The sequence below is a fragment of the Mesoplodon bidens genome (genome assembly GCF_964165515.1).
Source record: "Mesoplodon bidens genome assembly, chromosome: 12".
Lineage (NCBI taxonomy): Eukaryota > Metazoa > Chordata > Mammalia > Artiodactyla > Ziphiidae > Mesoplodon > Mesoplodon bidens.
Genome location: NC_138168.1, coordinates 59,315,411 through 59,335,709, shown reverse-complemented (window position 1 = coordinate 59,335,709; position 20,299 = coordinate 59,315,411). Strand labels below are relative to the sequence as shown.

Genomic DNA, 20,299 nt, shown 5'->3' with positions numbered 1-20,299 from the left:
CTAACAAATGAACATAAGTCAAAAACACCAAAAACAAGAAAACTATATGATTATGATAGTGTTAAATTTTGAAATTACTGTTGTTCAATTTGTTAGAATTGTTCATTTTAATTCATTAATCATTTCCAGAAACGTTGGATTAAAGATTGCAAGGATTGCTTCAAAAATCTCTAGAGCTAGCTTCTTTGCAACCTGTGTCTTCATTAAAATTTTCCATATAGTCAAAGATAGTGAATCTGGGAAAAATATAAAATAATTACATGTAAATTTAAATGTATACGCATTTGCTAAAATGTTTATTTAAAAAAAATTCTATGTGTTTTGGATACAAATATATGTACATTACATGATAATTATACACGTAAAGTTTTTTAATTTAAAAATAATTGACCAGATCTTCATGCAAAACTCAGTAAGAAATATAAGCAATAAACCAGAAAACTGGGAAAAGCACATAAACACAGTCAAAGAATTGTAAATTCATATGAGTGAAGTAGCACTTTCTACATTACACACAAATTATAGAAATTGCTATATGATAGTAGGTTGGAGAAAATAAGAACCTTAATTCATAGTTTTATAACAAAAATGTAAACTCCTGAAAACTTTTTTGAATACCATTTGGCAATATATGACCCATCAACTTGAATACATTTCCTTTCTACACATTTATTGGTAAAATAATAAATTATGGCAAGAAATGTATACATAAAATGCCATTGTTACATTATTGCTACCAGCTTATAACAGAAAATAATGTCCACAGTTATGGTATATTCATTAAAAGAAACACTACATATCATTTAAACAGAGTGGGTTGGATCAATATGTCCTGATACAGAAAAAGCTCCATGAAGATTTTCTAGTAAAAAGTATAGTGCAGAGCAGTGAGTATGATTTCATTTGTACAGACAACATGGGTTTTATTTATTCATTTATTTGAACCGTTTTAAGTATTTTTTAAAATTTAATAAATTTGCACCAAGGACTGATTTTTTAAAATTAGGTGGAAGACCAAGAGATACAAGTGAAGAAAGATGGTAAAGAAGACTTTGTTTTCATTTGATGTGTCACTTAGACTTTTTAAGTTTGAATATATTACATATACTTAAAAATAAATCAGTAAAATGTACAGCAATTAAAGTGCATTTTAAGTAAAAAGAAAATAAGTTAGAGTTTTAAAAACAGTTTTTGAAAAGAAGAAATGTTTTAGGTTAGATCTGTTACTGTACAAGAGGTAACAGTTTGGCAGTATCCAGAATACTTGGTCCCAGGTATACTTCTTTTTCTTCCTAGGCTCTTTGGGGATAGGAGGATAATGCTTAATTTCCATTAAGAGCTATTTTCATGAACATCCTTTGCTCCTTTCCATGGAGATAAAGCATGTTACCTGATTAATGGGTATGAGCCTTCAGTTCATGCTTTTCAATAGGCTAGAGCTAATCTACTAAAGTCCTAAGATCCAGGAATAGCTCTTTTTCTCTTTTTTCTATCTAGACTAGTGAGGAAGTGACTAGGATACTGACCTATTCTGCAAACTTTCACTTGGGTGCCCTTTCCCAGGTCTAGAGTAGGGGTATGTCTTAGGGAGAACATTGTTGCTGCATGTCTAAATCATATTCTTCAATTGTTTTCCAGCATTAAAGCTGAGGTTCCATTCACTCATTCCTTTGCTTGTCTCAACTGGTTTTGATTTTGGATAGGGGCAAAAAAAATGTTATCTATTGATACTGCACAATTACCAGTACTCATTCCTTGAGGGATTTAACTCATATATATAACACTAGTCATTACTTATATTGGAGGCTGAAAAACTAATGTCCACAGAGACTAGGAAGGTAACATAAATGTTTGAGATTTGATAAATATAGAAAATTAGTAGTGGGAGTTGTGCACAGTGCAGCTGTGCACCCAAGGATTGCTGTGTCCATGAGACGCTGTTCACTGGGGCCAGGTGTTTGCAGACCTGACCATGTGAAAAACCCATGGAGGGAATTCAGGGATCCTGGAATTTCACCTTAAGATAAATCTGGGATGGAGATGAAGAGGGAGGATAATAAAGAGAAAATAAAAAAGAAAATTAGTAGTGATGGTAGCTATAAAAACTATTTCAAGGAGAGGCAGTTCCTACTCAACTTCAGGAACTTGGTGACATGCAGAAATATGGCCCCACCATACCCTGCCTTATAATGTTTTTAGGAGAGTCTCAGAAATTTAGAGTTTCATGAAATTTATCATTATTATATTTTCACAAATAATTTGATATTTTAAATATATTTGTAGAGCAAACAAAAATGCCTTGATCCATTATTGGGCCAGTGGTTTGCAAACTCTAATAATCTCCAAAATACTTTTCAATCCTAGATGCTTCCTTATTGATTTTCTCCCTGGATGATCTATCTATTGATATGTTGAAGTCCCCTAGTATTATTTTTTTGCTATTTATTTCTCCCTTCAGTTCTGTTAATACGTGCTTTATATATTTAGGTCCTCCTATGTTGGGTGCATAAATATTTACAAATGTTGTATCCTCCTGTGGAATTGAACCTTTATTATTATATACTGATCCTGTTTGTCTCTTCTTACAATGTTTGTCTTAAAGTCTATTTTTTCTGATATAAGTGTAGCTACCTGAGCTTTCTTTTGGTTTCCATTTGCATGGGATATCTTTTTCCAACCCTTCACTTTCAGCCTGAGTTTCCTTAAAACTGAGGTGAGTCTCTTGGAGGCAGCATGCAGTTGGGTCTTACCTTTTATCCATTCAGCCATTCTATGTCTTTTGATTGGAGAATTTAGTCCATTGACAGTAAAGTAATTATTGATAGGTATGGACTTATTGCCATTTTGTTCATTGTTTCTGGTTGTTTTATAATTCCTTTGTGCTTTTCTTCTTTTCTTGCTCTCTTTCTGTGTGACTGATGATTTTCTGTAGGGTATGCTTAGATTCCTTTCTCTTTACCTTTTTTTGTATCTACTATAGATTTTTGCTTTGTGGTTACCATGAGACTTAACATAAAATGTTATATTTATAACAGTCTACTTTAAGCCTACAACTTAAGTTTGAAGACATTCTAAAGTTCTACATTTTTACTCTCATGCCCCACCCCCCAAGTTTTATGTTCTGTATCACAATTGACATCTCTTGTCTTATGTACCCATTAACAAGTAATTGAAATTATAGTTATTTTTACTCTTTAGTCTTTTAATCTTCATACTAGATTCATAAATGATTAACCCACCACCATTACAACATTAGATTATTCTGAATTTAACTGTATTTTACCTTTATCAATGAGACATATTTTATATGTTTTCCTGTTACTAATTAGCACCCTTTGTTTCAGCTTTAAAAAGTCCCTTTAACATTTCTTATAAGGCTGCTTCATGGTGTTGAACTCCAGCTTTTGCTTTTCTTCAAAAAGCTGCCTTCAATTCTGACAAACAGCTTTGCCAGGTAGAGCATTATTGTTTGGCATGTTTTTTCTTTCAGCGCTTTGAATATATTGTGCCACTCTCTCTGGCCTGCAAAGCTCCTGCTGAAAAACCTGCTGACAGTCTTATGGAGGTTCCCTTCTACATAATTTGTTTTTCTTCTGTTATTTTTAAGAGTCTCTCCTTGTCTTTAACTTTTGATAATTTAATTATAATGTGTCTTGGTGTGGGTCTCCTTAGGTTCATTTTATTTGGAACTTAAGCTATCTTTACTCTGTTTAATTTTTTTTTTTTTTTGGTCACACTGGGATCTTAGTTCTCTGACCAGGGGTCAAATCCACCCCTCTATTGAATTTTTCAGTTCAGTTATTGTATTCTTCAGCTCTGTGATTTCTGTCTGGTATTTTCTCTGTGTCAAATTTTTTTACTTTTACTTTTTTACTTTACAATGTTCATGCATTGTCCTCCTGACCCCAGTGAGCATTTCATGACCAATATTTTGAACTCTTTATCAGGTAATCACTTATCTCTGTTTCATTAGGGTTTTCTTCTGAGGTGTTATCTTGTTCTTTCATTTGGAACATACTCCTTTTTTCTTCACATTTCTTGACTCTCTGTGTTGATTTCTGTGCATTGTATAAAACAGCCATCCCTCTCTGCCTTGAAGGAGTGGCCTTGTATAGGACATGAAATTTATCATTTAACCCTGACCCAGCTCTTGGTTGTTTCTCAATCTTTGTGATTGTCTAAGCAATTTTTTTTGTTCTTAGTGTCTCCCAGTAATTGAGGGTGTGCCAAGACCTGTCAGTGTCCCAAAGCGGGGGATCTCAGGAAGCACCTAGATGTAGGCTGATTGTAAGCTGGATCCTCAGGCTATAGCTTTTGTTTGTTACAGTCCTGTGGAACCCATGAACTTAAACTCTGCTGGAGACTGCAGCCAGGCACTCAAGGGGTATCCCCTGCATGGCAGCTGTAAAAAAGTGGGGCACCAAATGTGTGCACAAGTTCCTTTCCAGGATATATCAGCAATCTGGAGTGAGACAGAGGAAGAGTGTGAAGATGGCACCCAATGGGATTCCAGTCTCTGGAGAATATTGTAGCCAGCCCCTTGATTGCATTAAATTAGAAGACTGCCGTTCAGTCTGCAGCTATTAAGATAAGCAAATAGGCCTCTTTCATGGAAAGACTGGGCCCATTTCAGTCTGCTGCCTCTGCTTTGGGCTCTGAGGGGCTTGCCACAGTGAGTTTGCACAAGCCCTTTGAGAAGTATCTCTTAGTTCACTTTAGCCTCCTGGGTCTCATGGATGCAATCCCTGTTGCCTTTCAAAGCTGGATGTGGGCTTCCCTGGTGGCGCAGTGGTTGAGAGTCCGCCTGCCAAGACGGGGGATGCGGGTTCGTGCCCCGGTCCGGGAGGATCCCACATGCCGCGGAGCAGCTGGGCCCGTGAGCCATGGCCGCTGAGCTTACGCGTCCGGAGCCTGTGCTCCGCGACGGGAGAGGCCACAACAGTGAGAGGCCCGCGTACCGCAAAAAAAAAAAAAAAAAAAAAAAAAAAAAAAGCTAGTTGTTTTGGCGGCCCATCTCTCAGGTGGAAGTCTTAAAAGTTGAGATGCCAGATCCAAACCCTTCACTACTCAGGGAGAATCTGGGAGTTGTGAGATCCCTCCGAGGCATGTGTCACTGTGCCAGGGGTGGGGTTTATAGCACAGATACTCCTTCCTGTTTCAATGTGGGATTTTTTTCTCATTCGCCTGATGTGTAGGAGTCTCTCAGCTAGTTTCTGGATCCTTTCCAGAAGGAATTGTTTTGTATGTAGCCCTAGATTAGGTGTGTCTATTGAAAGAGGTAAGCTCAGGAGCCTCCTATGTTGCTATCTGAATTGAAGCTTTTGAGATGCCCAAGCTCATTTTCTCCCATTTCTTCACTCATCACACTTCAGCAAACAGTTGTCCCCATTCAAAGAAAGGAGGATGAGGCAATGACCTTCTTGGTCAGGATGGGGCAGTGAAGGGGTCAGCTGGCCTCAGCCTTGAAACGTAAAGTTTAATAAGTTTTTAAAGCACTTTGAATTTCATTACCTTGAATCTAGCTTCTGACAGTTTTGAACCTTCACTCAGTCTTCACTGTTTATTTTCAACATCACCCATAAAAAAACAAAAAACCTATGCAACCTTTCTTTTCTTACTGCTTATTTATTACCTAATATTATTTCTCAGCTTTAATATGAGTTCTCTAGTGTTAGAATATGTGTAGTCAAGGATTAAAAGCTGATGCCACTGAAGATGGAGAGGTTGTTGAGAATTTTACATAATTAGAAATTAAAAAACTCCTCCATGCCAATTCTTGTCATCAGTGAAAATGTTAAAGAGCTAACCTGAGGCCTGAAAAGTTTGATTTTACTTATTTATTCATATGTATTTAACTCAGGTTCCTTGTGAAGAACATCATAAAATACTTCTGGAGACTAAAAAGTGTTAAATGATACTTTGAAAGTATTTTTGTGAAAGTAAATATGTATTTCTACTGAATTAATTTAAAATGTTCATTTTTAAATGTCACTATTTGTATTTTAATTATGCTTTGTTTTTAATATATGTTTTCCCTATCCTCTGCTTATTTGGAAATTCCAAGGCCTTTGGCACTGTTACTGAAGTCTGAGTGTCAGTGGGAGTGTGGAGAGTGGTTGGCCATGAGAATAATGGATAGATAATAGTAAATGCCTTATTATGTGATATCTAAACAATTATGCTATCAATGTTTATTTTTTTTAAATCAGTAGTTTTCAATATTTAATCACAAATTTTTTTCTTGTGAGAGTAACTCAAAACCACATATTAAATCCAAAGCTAAGTTTCAATAAAATTGAATCTTTTAATAAAATATTGTAGTATGGGCCTTCCAAGCTTTCAAGGACTTTCAACTCTTGACTCAGTTCTTTACCCTTTGCATCTTAACAGGTAAGAGCCAGCTTATACCATCCAGGCCTAGAATGCAATTATACTATGTAATAATTTGGCAGAGATGGCTAGGCGACTCCTAAAATTCATGCATCTCCTTTCATGGTGTAGATTTGTCACACAAGAGTGGTTCCTGGGCAACAATTTAATTCCTTAGCCCCCTTTGTGTCCAGATATGGGACAATGTGACTATTTCATACCAATAGAGTATGAGATGAAGTGAGAGAAATATCCAGGCTTTCTCCAACACTATAGTGTCTTTCTGCTGGTGAAATGTGAATAATGTAGAGGCCAGGGGCTGGAAGAACCACAGATGTAAGGATCTTCAGTCTGCTACTCATTGTGTGAAGGAAAGCTGCCACGGACTGAGAACACTGCCCTGGAACCATTACTGGAGCAAGAAAAGACTTCAGTTGCATGAAGCCCCTAAGACGTTTGGGTTTTTTACTCTACTTAATGCAAATAAGAGTTCAAAAACTTATAGTTTAATGTTTACTTTGCTTTTATGTCTTTTAAATCTTTCAGATTCATTTTTTTTGTTTTTAAAATACTAATATTTTAATTATGTTTTAAGTTTGGTTCACTGCATAAGAGCATGTCTGGAAAATTAGGATGATGTAGTAATTCAAACTTTCAATTAAAGATTTCTTCTGGGGCTTCCCTAGTGGCGCAGTGGTTGAGAATCTGCCTGCTAATGCAGGGGACACGGGTTCGAGCCCTGGTCTGGGAAGGTCCCACATGCCGCAGAGTGACTGGGCCCGTGAGCCACAGCTACTGAGCCTGCGCGTCTGGAGCCTGTGTTCCGCAACGAGAGGCTGCGATAGTGAAAGGCCCGCGCACCGCGATGAAGAGTGGCCCCCACTTGCCACAACTAGAGAAAGCCCTCGCACAGAAACGAAGACCCAACACAGCAAAAATAAATAAATAAATTTAAAAGAAAAGAAGAAAAGCCAAATTCTAAAAACTCTTTAAAAAAAAAAAAAAAGATTTCTTCTGGTTTTCACTCTTCTAGGAAACCCTACAATTGAGGGGCTGAAGCAGAATACTTCTGCCATGACTAGTAAGGCTGGATGGAGGGAACTCACATAAGTCAGTTTGCTAGTTTTCTCATTAATCACGGCAGGTTTTCTTATTTTTTTTCTAAATCTGAGAGTGATATTAAGGTTTTTCTTTAAAAAAATACTATAACAACAACAACAAAAAGAATATATCTGGGTTTGTAGATTAATGAAGTACACAAAGTAGTCTGGTAGTTTCATGGGTAAATAAGAACCTGTATGGTCAGGCCCCATAAGATGGCTGCTCTCTTGTTGTCTGTGTATGCCTTGCTCCACCCAGCACTGCCTTACCCTTAATTTATGTGCATGATTGCCTCCCCCTCCTAAGCTGAAACTTTAATCAGTAACTACCTTCGTGATCAGCTCAACCCTCAGCTAATGATTGTTCTAGTCCTCGGACCAGAACGGCTCCAGTATGTTGGGTACTCAAATAGGAAACAGTGGCCCTTGCAAGTTTCTAACCCAAAGAGCTGAGGGGAGGCATATTCCAACAATCCCCCTGGAAACCAAGGAGCCCTTCTGATGTCACGTCCCTTATAACTGATAGCCTCCTCCTCCCCTGTGTAGCGAAGGTTGTTACTGTGTCCTGCCGGCTATTGGCTGTACCACCGTGGGGTGTTGCTCCAGTCCCTTTGCCTCTGACTTCGTAAGATTTCCTGTCCAGTAAATGGCTGACGTCTCTGTAGCTGACATGGCTGGGCTGTTGCAAGGATTGCAGGACTGTGGGGTGCAGTCTAACAGGACCCATAAGAAAGGACAAGCCATGAATGCAAGGACCAAAATGTGTGTGATGGATATCCTTAAGAAACCATGACTTTCTTTGAGAGTATGTGCTTTAACAACTTATATCTCTGATAATCATTATTTCTTCTTTTATCTATTCAACACAATATTGATTTTCTTTAAGGTATTGTTTATAAGGCCTTTACCTGTAGCGTTATCCACTTCATGAAGAAGATTTAGACCAAGCAGGACTGCGTTCTGAAAGTCAGTAAAGTCACTGATGAAGGGGGCTTTATCCCCATCAACAAGCACTCGTGGTGGCAGGCCCTTCTGGAACTCAGATACTCGAATAAAGGTTGTAGGAAAGCAGGCTGCAGCTAAATAGTCCAAAGCCACACACCAATCTCTTCCAAAATCTGCTTCTGGTTTAGAATAATATTCTAACCTAAAAGACAAGTGGAAACATGTACAATTATAATTACTCCACTCAGAATTTCAGCCTCGTCATTTTCTAGGAAAGATCACCTTCTGCCAACAAACTAAGAATGTAGCTTTTAGTTTTAGAATGTGATGGCTTGAGTGCCTGCCTTTGAAGATATAACTAATTAAAATTTTAAATTTGGAAAGGACCATCCCATCACTTGTTTATATTTTATTTTGAGTTTTTTATCTCTATTAACCAGATACCTTATACCTTGGGAATCATATAACCAGGTGTTAGACTATGACTAAGTAGTAGAAATGTGCAGATAAAAATCAAAGTTTCCAAGGTAAAATCTCTGCTAGACTCAGGCAGCCTTAGTAAAACTGTTGATTTCCTAGGGTCAGGAGACCCCTAAAACACTGAGCACCCTAGAGAGACAGATGTCTGTTTTTCTGGTCTGATTTTCTGAATACATGGGTTTTTTTCTAGTGGAGGAAATCTGCCGGGAAACCAAACTGTCACCTATTTGGGGAACAAGTTATTACAGTGGAAAGGTTAGGGTGTAGTAATTAGTTTTATAACTATATAATTCATGGCTCCTGTCCCCACCCACTGCTGAACAACTTGCAGGTTTTGAATGAAGTTGTTCCCCCTGAAACACTGTCTACTCCCTGCTTTGCTCACCAGCTACATTCTCTTTTAAGTCTCATCATAGGTGTCACCTCCTTCACAAAGTCTGCCATCCCACCTGAGGTGGAATCAACTATTTCCTACTCCACTATATTCCCAAAGCACTATATTACTCATATATTTAAAAGTTTGTTTTCTCGTTAGATTATATTCAATTTTCTAGTAATTAAGTTATATTCTAATTTTTCTGTTTCCAAAGTACATATGTAGGGTCTATTAAACAGAAAACATTTGCATCATGTTTGTCAATGTTAAGCAAATCATAACATAACCCAGAGAAGAAACCTTGCTGTGAAACTTTCACATGCACACAGGCTCCTCCCTGCCTCTCCAGAAGTGGAAGACTGCATACAGTGGACTCTTAATGAGAGAAGAGTTTGGTTTGGATTCACAGTTGACTATTTTTAGTCACATCACAGCTGATTATGAAGTAAGGATTAAAGGAAATGTGAATTCATAAGGATTTCGACCGATAGCCACATAGCCTAGTAACAATGGGTTAAACAAATTGCAACACTAGGAAAGGGGGAAAGGGATGTGGGCACCAGATCAAGACACAGAGGCCATAGGAGCACAAGTGAAATTCAATGGAAGCCTTTCACATTATTCTATTGAATGTGCTATTGAACAATTCAACCAATAAGTCAGTTAAAATATGTCCAAGCAAAAAGAAAAATACACCTTAAAAGGCTCATTTTAATTTAAAATATATTTTAAAACATAAAATATATACATGTACCAGCCAATCTGCGGATCCAGGACCAGAGTTTTATGTAAGTATATGTAGACTACACAGGGTTCAGTATTGTCTCATGTAAAGAAACAACTCCTAGTATTTATTTTTACCTAAAGAAAGTAACTCATGAGGTTTTAAGGAAGTTCCCAGGCTCTACAGATTGTAAACATGGCCTCAATTCTTCAATACTCTCTATGTCCCTGTTTTTTGGCTTGTCATTTTCCAGTGCCCCTTCCCCAGATACACACTACCATGTATGAAATAGATAAATAAGGATTTACTGTATAGCACAGGGGACTATATTCAATATCTTGTAATAAACTATAATGGAAAAGAATAAAAAAGAATATAGATACATATGTATGTATATGTACATATACATGTATATAAATATATATATGTACATGTACATGTATATAAATATATATATTTATATACATATATTATAAAACCAAATTACCTTGCTGTATACCTAAAGCACAATATTGTCAATCAACTATACTTCAATTAAAAATTAAAAAATATATATTAGTCCACTTGACACAGCATAAGCTTAAAATGCATTTTCACACTTGGTTTCTCTCTTTTGTATTCTGTCATTACAGTGAAGAACACCCAGGCTTGCCTGATGGAGAACGAGAGACAGGTGGAGCAGAGGTGAGCTTTCCCACTCACCCCTGTGGGGCCGGTAAAAATCAGCCAACATGACATGAGCCCAGGAAAGATCCGCAGAGCTGCCCAGCTAAGCCTCAGGCACGTGAGCAATAAACGCTTACTGTCATATGACGCTGAGGGTTAATGGCTGTTTATTGTACCTCACATTCGTGTGAGAAAAACTGGATGCAATACAGGGCCACACATCTAATTAATTGCAGAGTCAGGACTGAAACACTAGCAACTTGGCTTTAAAGTTCATGTTCTTTACAACTGCCCTCTACTGCCTCTTGTGATGATGATAGTTAAGCATGATGCATAGATAGATTTAATCCCCAAAATTACCCTATGTAGTATGTACTGTTATTATTACAAGTTCAAAGATGAGAAAACTGAGTTTATCACTGTTTGGATTGCTCAAATTTAATACCTAGTTGTTGAAACCAATAGGTAAAGGAGGACATATGCTGTGAACCTGCTAATCAGGTGATTTATTTACCTTACTGGATGATGGAGTTCGTGAGACAGACAACAACCAGTGGACTATGAGGTACCCAACATTCTTGCCTGGATTTAAAAATTTGCTTGTATAAGGCCAGTGAGCCCTGATTTTGGTTGTTGTTGTTGTTCCTGTTTTATACTATACCCAGATTTCTAGCCCCATACTTCACTCTTGGGGAGTGACTCCACCCCCTAAATAGTGTCTGTAGTCATTGATTTTATGCACCAACTTGACTGGGCCACAGGGTGCCCAGATATTTGGTCAAACATTATTTTGGGTATTTCTGTGAGGGTATTTTTGGAAGATATTACCATATAAATCTGTAGACGGAGTAAAGCAACTTGCCCTCTATAATGTGGATAGGCTTCCTCCAATCAGTTGAAAGCCTGACTAGAACAAAAATTAATCTTTCAGTGAGTAAGAGAGAATTCTCTTGGCTGATGGCCTTCAAGCTGAGACATAAGCTCTTCCTGGTTCTATAGCAGCTGCAGCCTTTTTACTTGAACTGGACATTGGCTTTGCAAATTATAGATTTGCCACCCTCCATAGTCATAGGAGCCAGTTCCTAATAAAAAATCTATATCTATCTATCATCTATCTATAAATCTATCATCTCCTATTGGGTTTGTCTCTGTGAAGAACACTAACTAATACAGTGCTATTCACATCTTAACACAAATCATTCTTACACTCTCAAATCTAGTTGTATAATACTTCTAAGTGTACCTGTGGAGTAGCTTGATAATCTTCTAGGCTATTTTGTATGCAAACCCTGATGCTACTTAATTTTCTTCCCCAAGTATGTAGCTACCATATTATGTGCCTATGATTAAAAAAAACAGTGATAATTTCTTTTCTTTTTTTTTTTTAATAGAGAGAAATTGGTTGTATGTTTTTTTGGTTGGTTGGTTGGTTAGCTGGTTGGTTGGTTGGTTCATTGGTTGGTTGGTTGGTTGGTACAAGATTTTTTTCTCAAATTTTTGCCCCTTCTTCATAAAACAATTTTTAAGCCTGATCACACTAAGATAATCACACATCATCATTAAAATCCCTAATGATTAAATATAACATTTAATAGGAAGATTGATATTAGAAAATGAATAAAAAGGCATAAATAAGATGAAAAATTATTTGCCATATTAAGTAGAAATAACTTGGGATCCATTCTTACCTATCTTCAAAAATTTTGTAAGCATCTTTCAAGGATGAGAGATGTGCATCCCACAAGTACTTCAACAAGTCTTCAAAGCTACTAGAAGGTGACTGCAAATGCTATAGTAAAGAGAAGAAATTTATTCATATTTGAGCAACTATAACAATTCTCTACAATTTAATTTTGTTCACATTTACAATTTAGCAATATTCTACATGACAGGAAAATTTTGTTTCTATGGATTAATTTGTGTAAGCCATTAGTGACTAACACTCTGTAAAGACTATAATAATTATCTATTATTAGTAGTAATATTGAGTGCATCTATAAGAGATGAACTGCATGTGTTTTCCCAAAAGTCAGCATTTTATACTGACCAAGAGAACTTTACTTTTTGTTTATCAGTAGTTTTTCTGCTACCATAGTTGAAATTACCACAAAAGTTTAACATTAAGAAAAGGGGGAGGGCTTCCCTGGTGGCACAGTGGTTGAGAGTCCACCTGCCGTTGCAGGGGACGTGGGTTCGTGCCCCGGTCAGGGAAGATCCCACATGCCGCGGAGCAGCTGGGCCCATGAGCCATGGCCGCTGAGCCTGCACATCCGGGGCCTGTGCTCCGCAATGGGAGAGGCCACAAAAGTGAGATGCCCACGTACCGCAAAAAAAAAGGGGGGGGGAGGGGAATTACCAGAATATTTAATTTAATCACATCTTTAAAAATGAACTAATAATCTATAGAACTAGTAAATCTGTCTTTTAGCATTGATTTTGGTTCATGACTGTGCTTAACCAATGTATTTTATTTTGGTCACTGAATATTTGGTTTTGATTGCCACATAATTGTTTAGATATACCTATTTGTGACCACTTATCAAATCACTTGAAATAAGTTAATTGACTATTCTAAAACCAACTCCATAATCATATTTCTCCCAAGTGTTATTGCTCAGTTGACTTGAAGGTTCAATTTACCAGAATAATCTTTTCATTCAGTGAGCTATCCTATGTGCTCTCACATTTATGTATGGCTTATTTAGAGTGAGAAGAGTGGATAGGTTTTCTATTAATGCTGCATTGGTTCAGAGGGTGTAAATGACATGTAATGCCCTGCTGTAATGTAATGACATTAATATAACTGGCATAAAATTTTACATTTTTATAGCATGTAATGCACACAAAAACCTAAACAGAAAGCATTATACAAAAAAAAAGAAAAGAAATTATCTTACCACCTCCTAAGAGAATAAATTATAAAACTTAATAAAGGCACCTTGTAAAGGGCATTCCACTTGTTCATCGTCTTAGGAAAGGATGACTGACAACTAGAAATATTAAGACAAAACTTTGTCTGGTCCTTAGGTGGTGGCAAAAGCAGGACTTGATCTGATGATATCCCCATTATGCCAGAATCAACCGCAGCAAGGAAGGGTAGTGCACATAGAAAGTAATTTATATCTGTAATTGCAAAACACTTATTATTACCACAAGTGCTAACAAATGTGATAGAGGATATTTTAAAGTAATCTGTAAACCATTAAGCAAAAACTCACAGATCCAGGAACATAAAAAAAAGTCACTGCAAAATATTGAAAATCTCCCTAAGGATCATATTACATAACTTTAACATGTTTCTGTTAAGAACCCTACAATTAGAAATGAATATGGGTTAAAATAGTTGACTACAATATTTTAAAACAAAAAGTAATTTTAATGAATTTGGTACCATTCAGTTTTCAAAGCATTATGTAAAAATGGAAGAAAGATATCTACTTGTGCACAGAGTGATACAACACCTCTAGCTGAGGTTTTACCATGAAATGTGATTTTTTTCTAAATTATCTTAATATGGTTATAGTATTGATATTTTGTATTTTATTTAACCAAGTTTAATGTGCAACCATGATGTCACAAAGTCCTTGTCTTACATTAGGTCTTTAAAGCAAAAATGTTGGGTAAGTGTTGCCAATAGATCTTTGGATAATTAAATTAACACTGAATTAAGATTTTTAAAATTTCTCTCTAAACGGAACCTATTCCAGCAAATTTAGACATCATGATATAGTTGACTATAAAGCTTGTTGTACTGATTCCCACTGGTGATGCAGAACATTTTTCATCATAGACATGTATTTTGAATGCAGTCCTACGCCCCAGGGTAGCAGGCTTATACTCCAAACTATGGAGTCCATGTGAGACAGAAGAAGCTTGAATTCTAGATCTGTAGTCATGACTATTTGTGAGTCTTTGAAGACTCCAGTGGTATCCTATGAGAAAAATAGGTAAAGGTGTATATGATGGGTGTCACTGCAAGAAAGTGAAATTTAATGTGACTTGGTTTCTAATTATTGGGAAATATCTCTAAGAAAGTGTGTGTAAATTAATTTCACTACTAAAACACAAAATAAAGTTAAAGAATTACAAACTACCTTCTAATTAGTTTAGTATTAAATATCCGACAGAGGCCTTCGATTACTGATTGATAGAGCAATTTGTGGTAGATTAATCTCTGACATTTTTTTGAGTTTCAAAGTTAAACACATTTTATCTGAGCAAAATGAGGAGAAAGCATCGTTTTCTTGTCCTCTCCTTTCTCATCCTGCCTCGTCCTTGGAAACCCTCTGGCCTGTGGGACCTCCCGTCTAACCGCCAGTGCTGGCCATTCAAAGGCCGTCGTCCTTTGCTGTTCCTCAATTCAGTCCCCGTGTGAAATATGTCCTAAGGAATCATTATTAAAATTGTGGCCATAAATCCTAGAATGTGACATAAAGGCCACAAGGTACATGATGAAGTAAATTCCTTTTTACAGAGGAATAGTGCTGTTTTTGTTTTTGTCTCTGTCCCTCAGATTTTAGGTTGAATATTTTCTTTGCGGGAAGGTTATTACCTATTTTGCTATTATATGAACATACCAGCCCACCAACTGTCCACAGAGATGCACAAACGATCTCCAGATTCATAGCCACAGTCTGTCCTTCGGCTGGGATCAACTAATCTGCCTAGGAGAGAGAGTATGCACAGATTATTTATTATGCACATTTTGAAGCTGGTAATAATTGTTCCTTACCTAGGCACAGTTTGTTTGCAAAGATGCACAAACATTTTTCTTTTGATGACTTGTGTTTATCTTCCTATCACTCTTCACCCTTCATTTCCCATCTCAGAACCAATTTCTATTCCTTGATCTAACATCACCGCAGTATTCCACTTTTGGATTATCTGTTTTGAATATTATTTGCTTTTGTAATTATTCTCCTTTTCCTAACCTAATCGTTCTCAAAGCAATGATTGATAAAGAACTTGTTAATGCCGTTAACCTGCATGAATATTACAAGTGTGAGTTTTCCTAATTGATTATTCCTCAGACTGCACACGCACGTGAGTGTGCACACACACCTGCACTCAGTCACATATACCTATGCCATGCTATTTCCAGGCTCTGTTCTGTAGCTTAATTTTCCATATTATTAAATCAGAATAGAATTTCTGGTGGTGGACCTAGACATTGGTATTTTTAAAAACTAGATATTTGTTTTCAACCTGCAGCTACATGCGAGAACCTCTGCTTTTGTTCATTCTTTTATTCCCTAGTAGATTTTGTTTCTTTTCCCACAGTGAAATTCTGTCCACATTTCAAATCTCAGTTCAAATGCATTCTTTTTTTCTGATTACTCCAGCTGACTCTACTCTGTCCCTTGTTTTGCACTTTAGTTTTTAACAAAGAGTTGTTATTTATTGTTCTCTGTTTAATTTCTAATACCTTTCCTGTTTCAGTTGTGTTGTAAGGTCTTTGACGACAGGGAAACTGTCTGCAATACTTACTTATCTGCACCCCACAGCTACTTTTAGAAAATGCTGGAGACATATAAGCCCATCATTAGATGAGTTTAGTCAGGCTTGATCATAATATGTGAATGTAATGAAAGAATAAGAAAAGCATTCAGCCTCCATCTACCGCCGGCCCCCAGGCCCCGGAGTCTGGCGTGCCTCCCATGGTGGACTGTGTGCTAATGATTTCTCCTGGATCTCTATCTTTTTGACTCTGAGGAAAGCCAGATAAACAGGAGTTGGTTTGAGTCTCAAGGCATCACCTGACCAAAGGTGCATGAATTGCCAACTTCAGTAGCTCCTGTATGTGACTCCCCCTCAGATCTTAGATAAACCTTAATCTTCTCCCTATATTTTTTCCATCAGAACAGAACAAATTTCCTTATTGGTGGTATTACCAGTATGGAGGAAGGAGGCACCACCACTCTGTTTCATGAGCTTCTCCATCAGCCAAAATATCTTATCATTTGTGAGTCTTTGGCCCAAACATATCTTCTAACTAAACACTAGAATGTATTTTATTTTTGAAAGGAATCAATCTTTTGCAGCGAAACATCCTCAGGAACAAGGTGCCACTCCTGCTTCTCTCCATCTCCATGTATAGGTTATCATAGTTAGAACTTTACAAAATTCAAACTAATTTGACATCACCTTCTGCTTTTAATCCATATCTCCTTGACTGTTTTGTTCATCCCAGTGCTTAGAATAGAGTCTGGCACCTAGTAGGAGTTCAATAAATATTTGTAGAATGCCCAATAGGTTGGATATGAAGTCTTTTTGTGTTTGGCAACTATGCCATATGCCCCATTGCAGTTTCTAGTCAAAACAGGCAACACAGAAAGATTGATGGAGGAGAAGGAGAAGCAGTAGAAAAATAATGGTTATGAGGGGAAAAGAGGAAAAAGAAAAGAATCGATTTTCAAAGACATGCTATGGTGTATACAGAGTTCCATTTCCCAATTACAACATGGTTATATTGGAAGATCATTAGAATAAAAACAAGGGCCATTCTTACCTGTAGTATATTGCCAGCCATGCTGCAAAGGCAATCCCCATAAAAAATTTTGTTCATTATCTGGTTCAAATTTCTCAAAATAACTGGCTGTTTTGTTCAAGAGGATTTTATACATCCCCATTCTCTTAGAGTATACCCAGGGTTCAATAACATACTTCCCATTCTCCACCCTGTAGTCACTGAACTGACCAGGACTCTCATCCCACAGGGGGGGATACAGATCTGAGAGACTGAAAGCTCCTGCTAAAGAAACAGAAATGCAACCAACTAGTGCACAGGCCCAGGGAGGAAGGAAAGCCATCATGCCAGAGCTGGGGGTGGAGATTGTGGCAGAGCTTTTATTGGGAAGTGGAGGAAGAAGTCATGGTATTTGCTTATATCCTAGCATATCAAATCTCTGTTCTTTTTCCTGGAGATGATAGTCCTTCCCTGGGAAAGTCTTACCAGTGAAAACAGGCTGCTTCCCCAGGTAAAGAGAGCAAACTAGAGGATACCAGAAGGGAGAGGGAAGGGAAGGGGGGCAGTTCGAGGTAGAGAATTAAGAGATACAAACTACTATGTATAAAATAAGTGATCAACAAGATCATATTATACAGCACTATATATATGTAAATATAGCTATTATTTTGTAATAAATTTAAATTGAGTATAATCCATAAAAATGTTGAATCACTATGTTGTATACCTGAAACTAATATAATATTGTACATCAACTATACTTCAATTTAAAAAAAGAAAATGAAAAAAATGGGCTTCCCTTGTTTAATAACATCATCAATATGTTATTCACATGACAATTGAAAAAAGCTGTTGAAAATTTTAATGTTGAATGAGTCAATATTTTAAACACTTTTAGGAAACTGCTACTATATTTACATTGTCCTTTAATGCCTATGAAGTTAAGCACACTCCTACACATCTGTCTTGACCTTATTCATCTAGAAATATAAAGACATGGAATTTACTTGTCTTTGCAGAAAAGAGTTTACATAGCAAACCTGAGATTGCTATTATAAGAAAAACCTGCTGGCAAGGTTGACCCTTGGCTGGCATTTGTGTACTTGACTCTCAAAGTTCCCAATCTACAGCTAAATGACAAGGTGATTAACTCTACCTAGACTGTGCAAACAATAAGGTATGTGTGAAACACCTGCTTCCTTGTAGAGTCTGGAATTTTCATATGTGACCAGCCCCCTAGTAAACCAGAGGATGCCTATGTGACTAGCCCCCCATAAACATCTTGGGCACTGAGCTTTTAATGGGCATCCCTGGGTGGAAACATCACACATATGTTGCTGCATGTTTGTTGCTGTGCGGAAAGTGTGCTCTGTGTCACCTCTCACGGGAGGGAGAGAGCATACCTGGAAACCTACACATGCATTCCTCTAGACTCTGCCTGTGTCTTTTCCCTTAGGGTTCAGCTGCATATCCTACTACATCACTGTAGAGAATCTTATCCCTGAGTATAACTACATGCTGAGTCCTGTGAGTACTTCTAGAGAATGTTTGATTATAGGTCCCTGATGGAAAACCTTCAGATGCCCATTAGTTTATCTCTCACCAAAGACTAAGAAAAAACTTTTTATACATTTAGTAAGTATATTTATTGAATATGAAAACTACTAGCTCCCATACTGAATCACATATCTCTAGATTCCAGAGGGAAAGACAAAGTCTAACCGATTCTAATTTCAGGTGTAATTTTCAACTAATATAAAAAAAATTCCTGGTGATTACAATTTCATTATAAAGGAATGGAATCCTCTAAAAGGGCTGAGTTTTCTCCGTGCAAAAGCTATTCAACTAGTGTTTGGGGGGGTAATGTATGTGAAATTGATATATTGGCTAACATATAAAATAGTTGAATTTTGGAACTCCTGCATCAGAACCTAAAGAATAGCTGAGGTTAGGATGGCCTGTAATATTATAGATAAAGCTACAGACACCTTCCAGGAGTTCCCAAGCCTAAATTATGATTTAAAAATATATCACATATGATATTAGAGTACTTCCTTCTCAAAAAAAGCTTTAATATATTGCACAGTAAATATGAATGTTGATATACTAGGATTTATGAAAAATATATGAAAGATCCACTTAATAGAAGTTTCTGTTGCAAGGGAGAAGCTTGAAGTGTGCCTGTGTATCCAGCAGACCAAGCCAGTTTGTTGGCAAAAATTCCTAGTTAATCCCCAATTTTCCTAGTTAATTCCCAATTTTAGTTAGGAACATGGACAACCAGAATTAAGACTACATTTCCAGTATCCCTGGCCCAAGCAACCACGTTACTAATTGCTGGCCACTGGAACATAAATGGATATGGTGCCCACATGTCCCTTACAAGAAGAGGACATACCACTTCCTTATCCCTTCATCTGTGTTGTGGTTTGGATTGTGAAAGTGATGGCTAAAATTCCATCTCTACACTTATGGACAATGATACTATCTTGGGAATGGTAGAATGCAAAGCTAGATCCCAGAGAACTATGGAGCCATACTTTCATCCTTCTTCTATTCCCCACCCTTGGTCGAAGAGTAAAAAGATTTAGAGTTTTTTGTATGCAAAGCACATGGCTTTATGCTCACAAATGAAGAGTCCTAGTAATCAATAAAATTTTTTGAACTGTCCAAAACAGAAGGTATAGTCAACATTTCTAAAATAAAGTATCCCTACTCCAGTAAAAATTAATTTTAAAAAACAAATAAAATAAAATAAGGTATCCCTAAATATTTAACTGGTTTATACTTAAGAGCATGTAAAATATTTTTATAGTTAATATTTTAATTACACGTGATATATTTATACAAGTGTAATAGTATAGCAGATAGGCTATATTTTTCCTGATTAAATATTCCTTGGTTATACTTTTTGTCTGAAATGGGTAATTATTAACTCCTTTGTAAAATTATCTTTATTCCCTCTACTATGGAATGAAATATAAAGGGAAAAAAGCAAAAACCAAAACCAAAATAAAAAAAAAACACCAAAACTGCATCTTCTTTGGAACAAGGACATGGATATACTTGAAAATTATACACTGGAAACATATTTAAAACAAAGATGTACCCTGAACTCCTTGACCTGGTATGCAGGTTAAACATTAACTTTTTGTGAGATCTAGAGCCACAAG

At 36.8% G+C, this 20,299-nt stretch overlaps 1 protein-coding gene across 1 annotated transcript; it reads right to left on the bottom strand.

The window, feature by feature from the left end:
• Window positions 1–102: 102 nt before the first annotated feature.
• Window positions 103–17,469, bottom strand: LOC308626245 (protein LEG1 homolog; the record flags this gene model as incomplete). Its single annotated transcript, XM_081251094.1, has 6 exons — window positions 103–236; window positions 8,378–8,616; window positions 12,349–12,449; window positions 13,599–13,783; window positions 15,238–15,324; window positions 17,169–17,469. 6 exons carry the CDS (start codon window positions 17,467–17,469, stop codon window positions 103–105), a joined length of 1,047 nt encoding a protein of 348 aa, XP_081107220.1.
• Window positions 17,470–20,299: the final 2,830 nt, after the last annotated feature.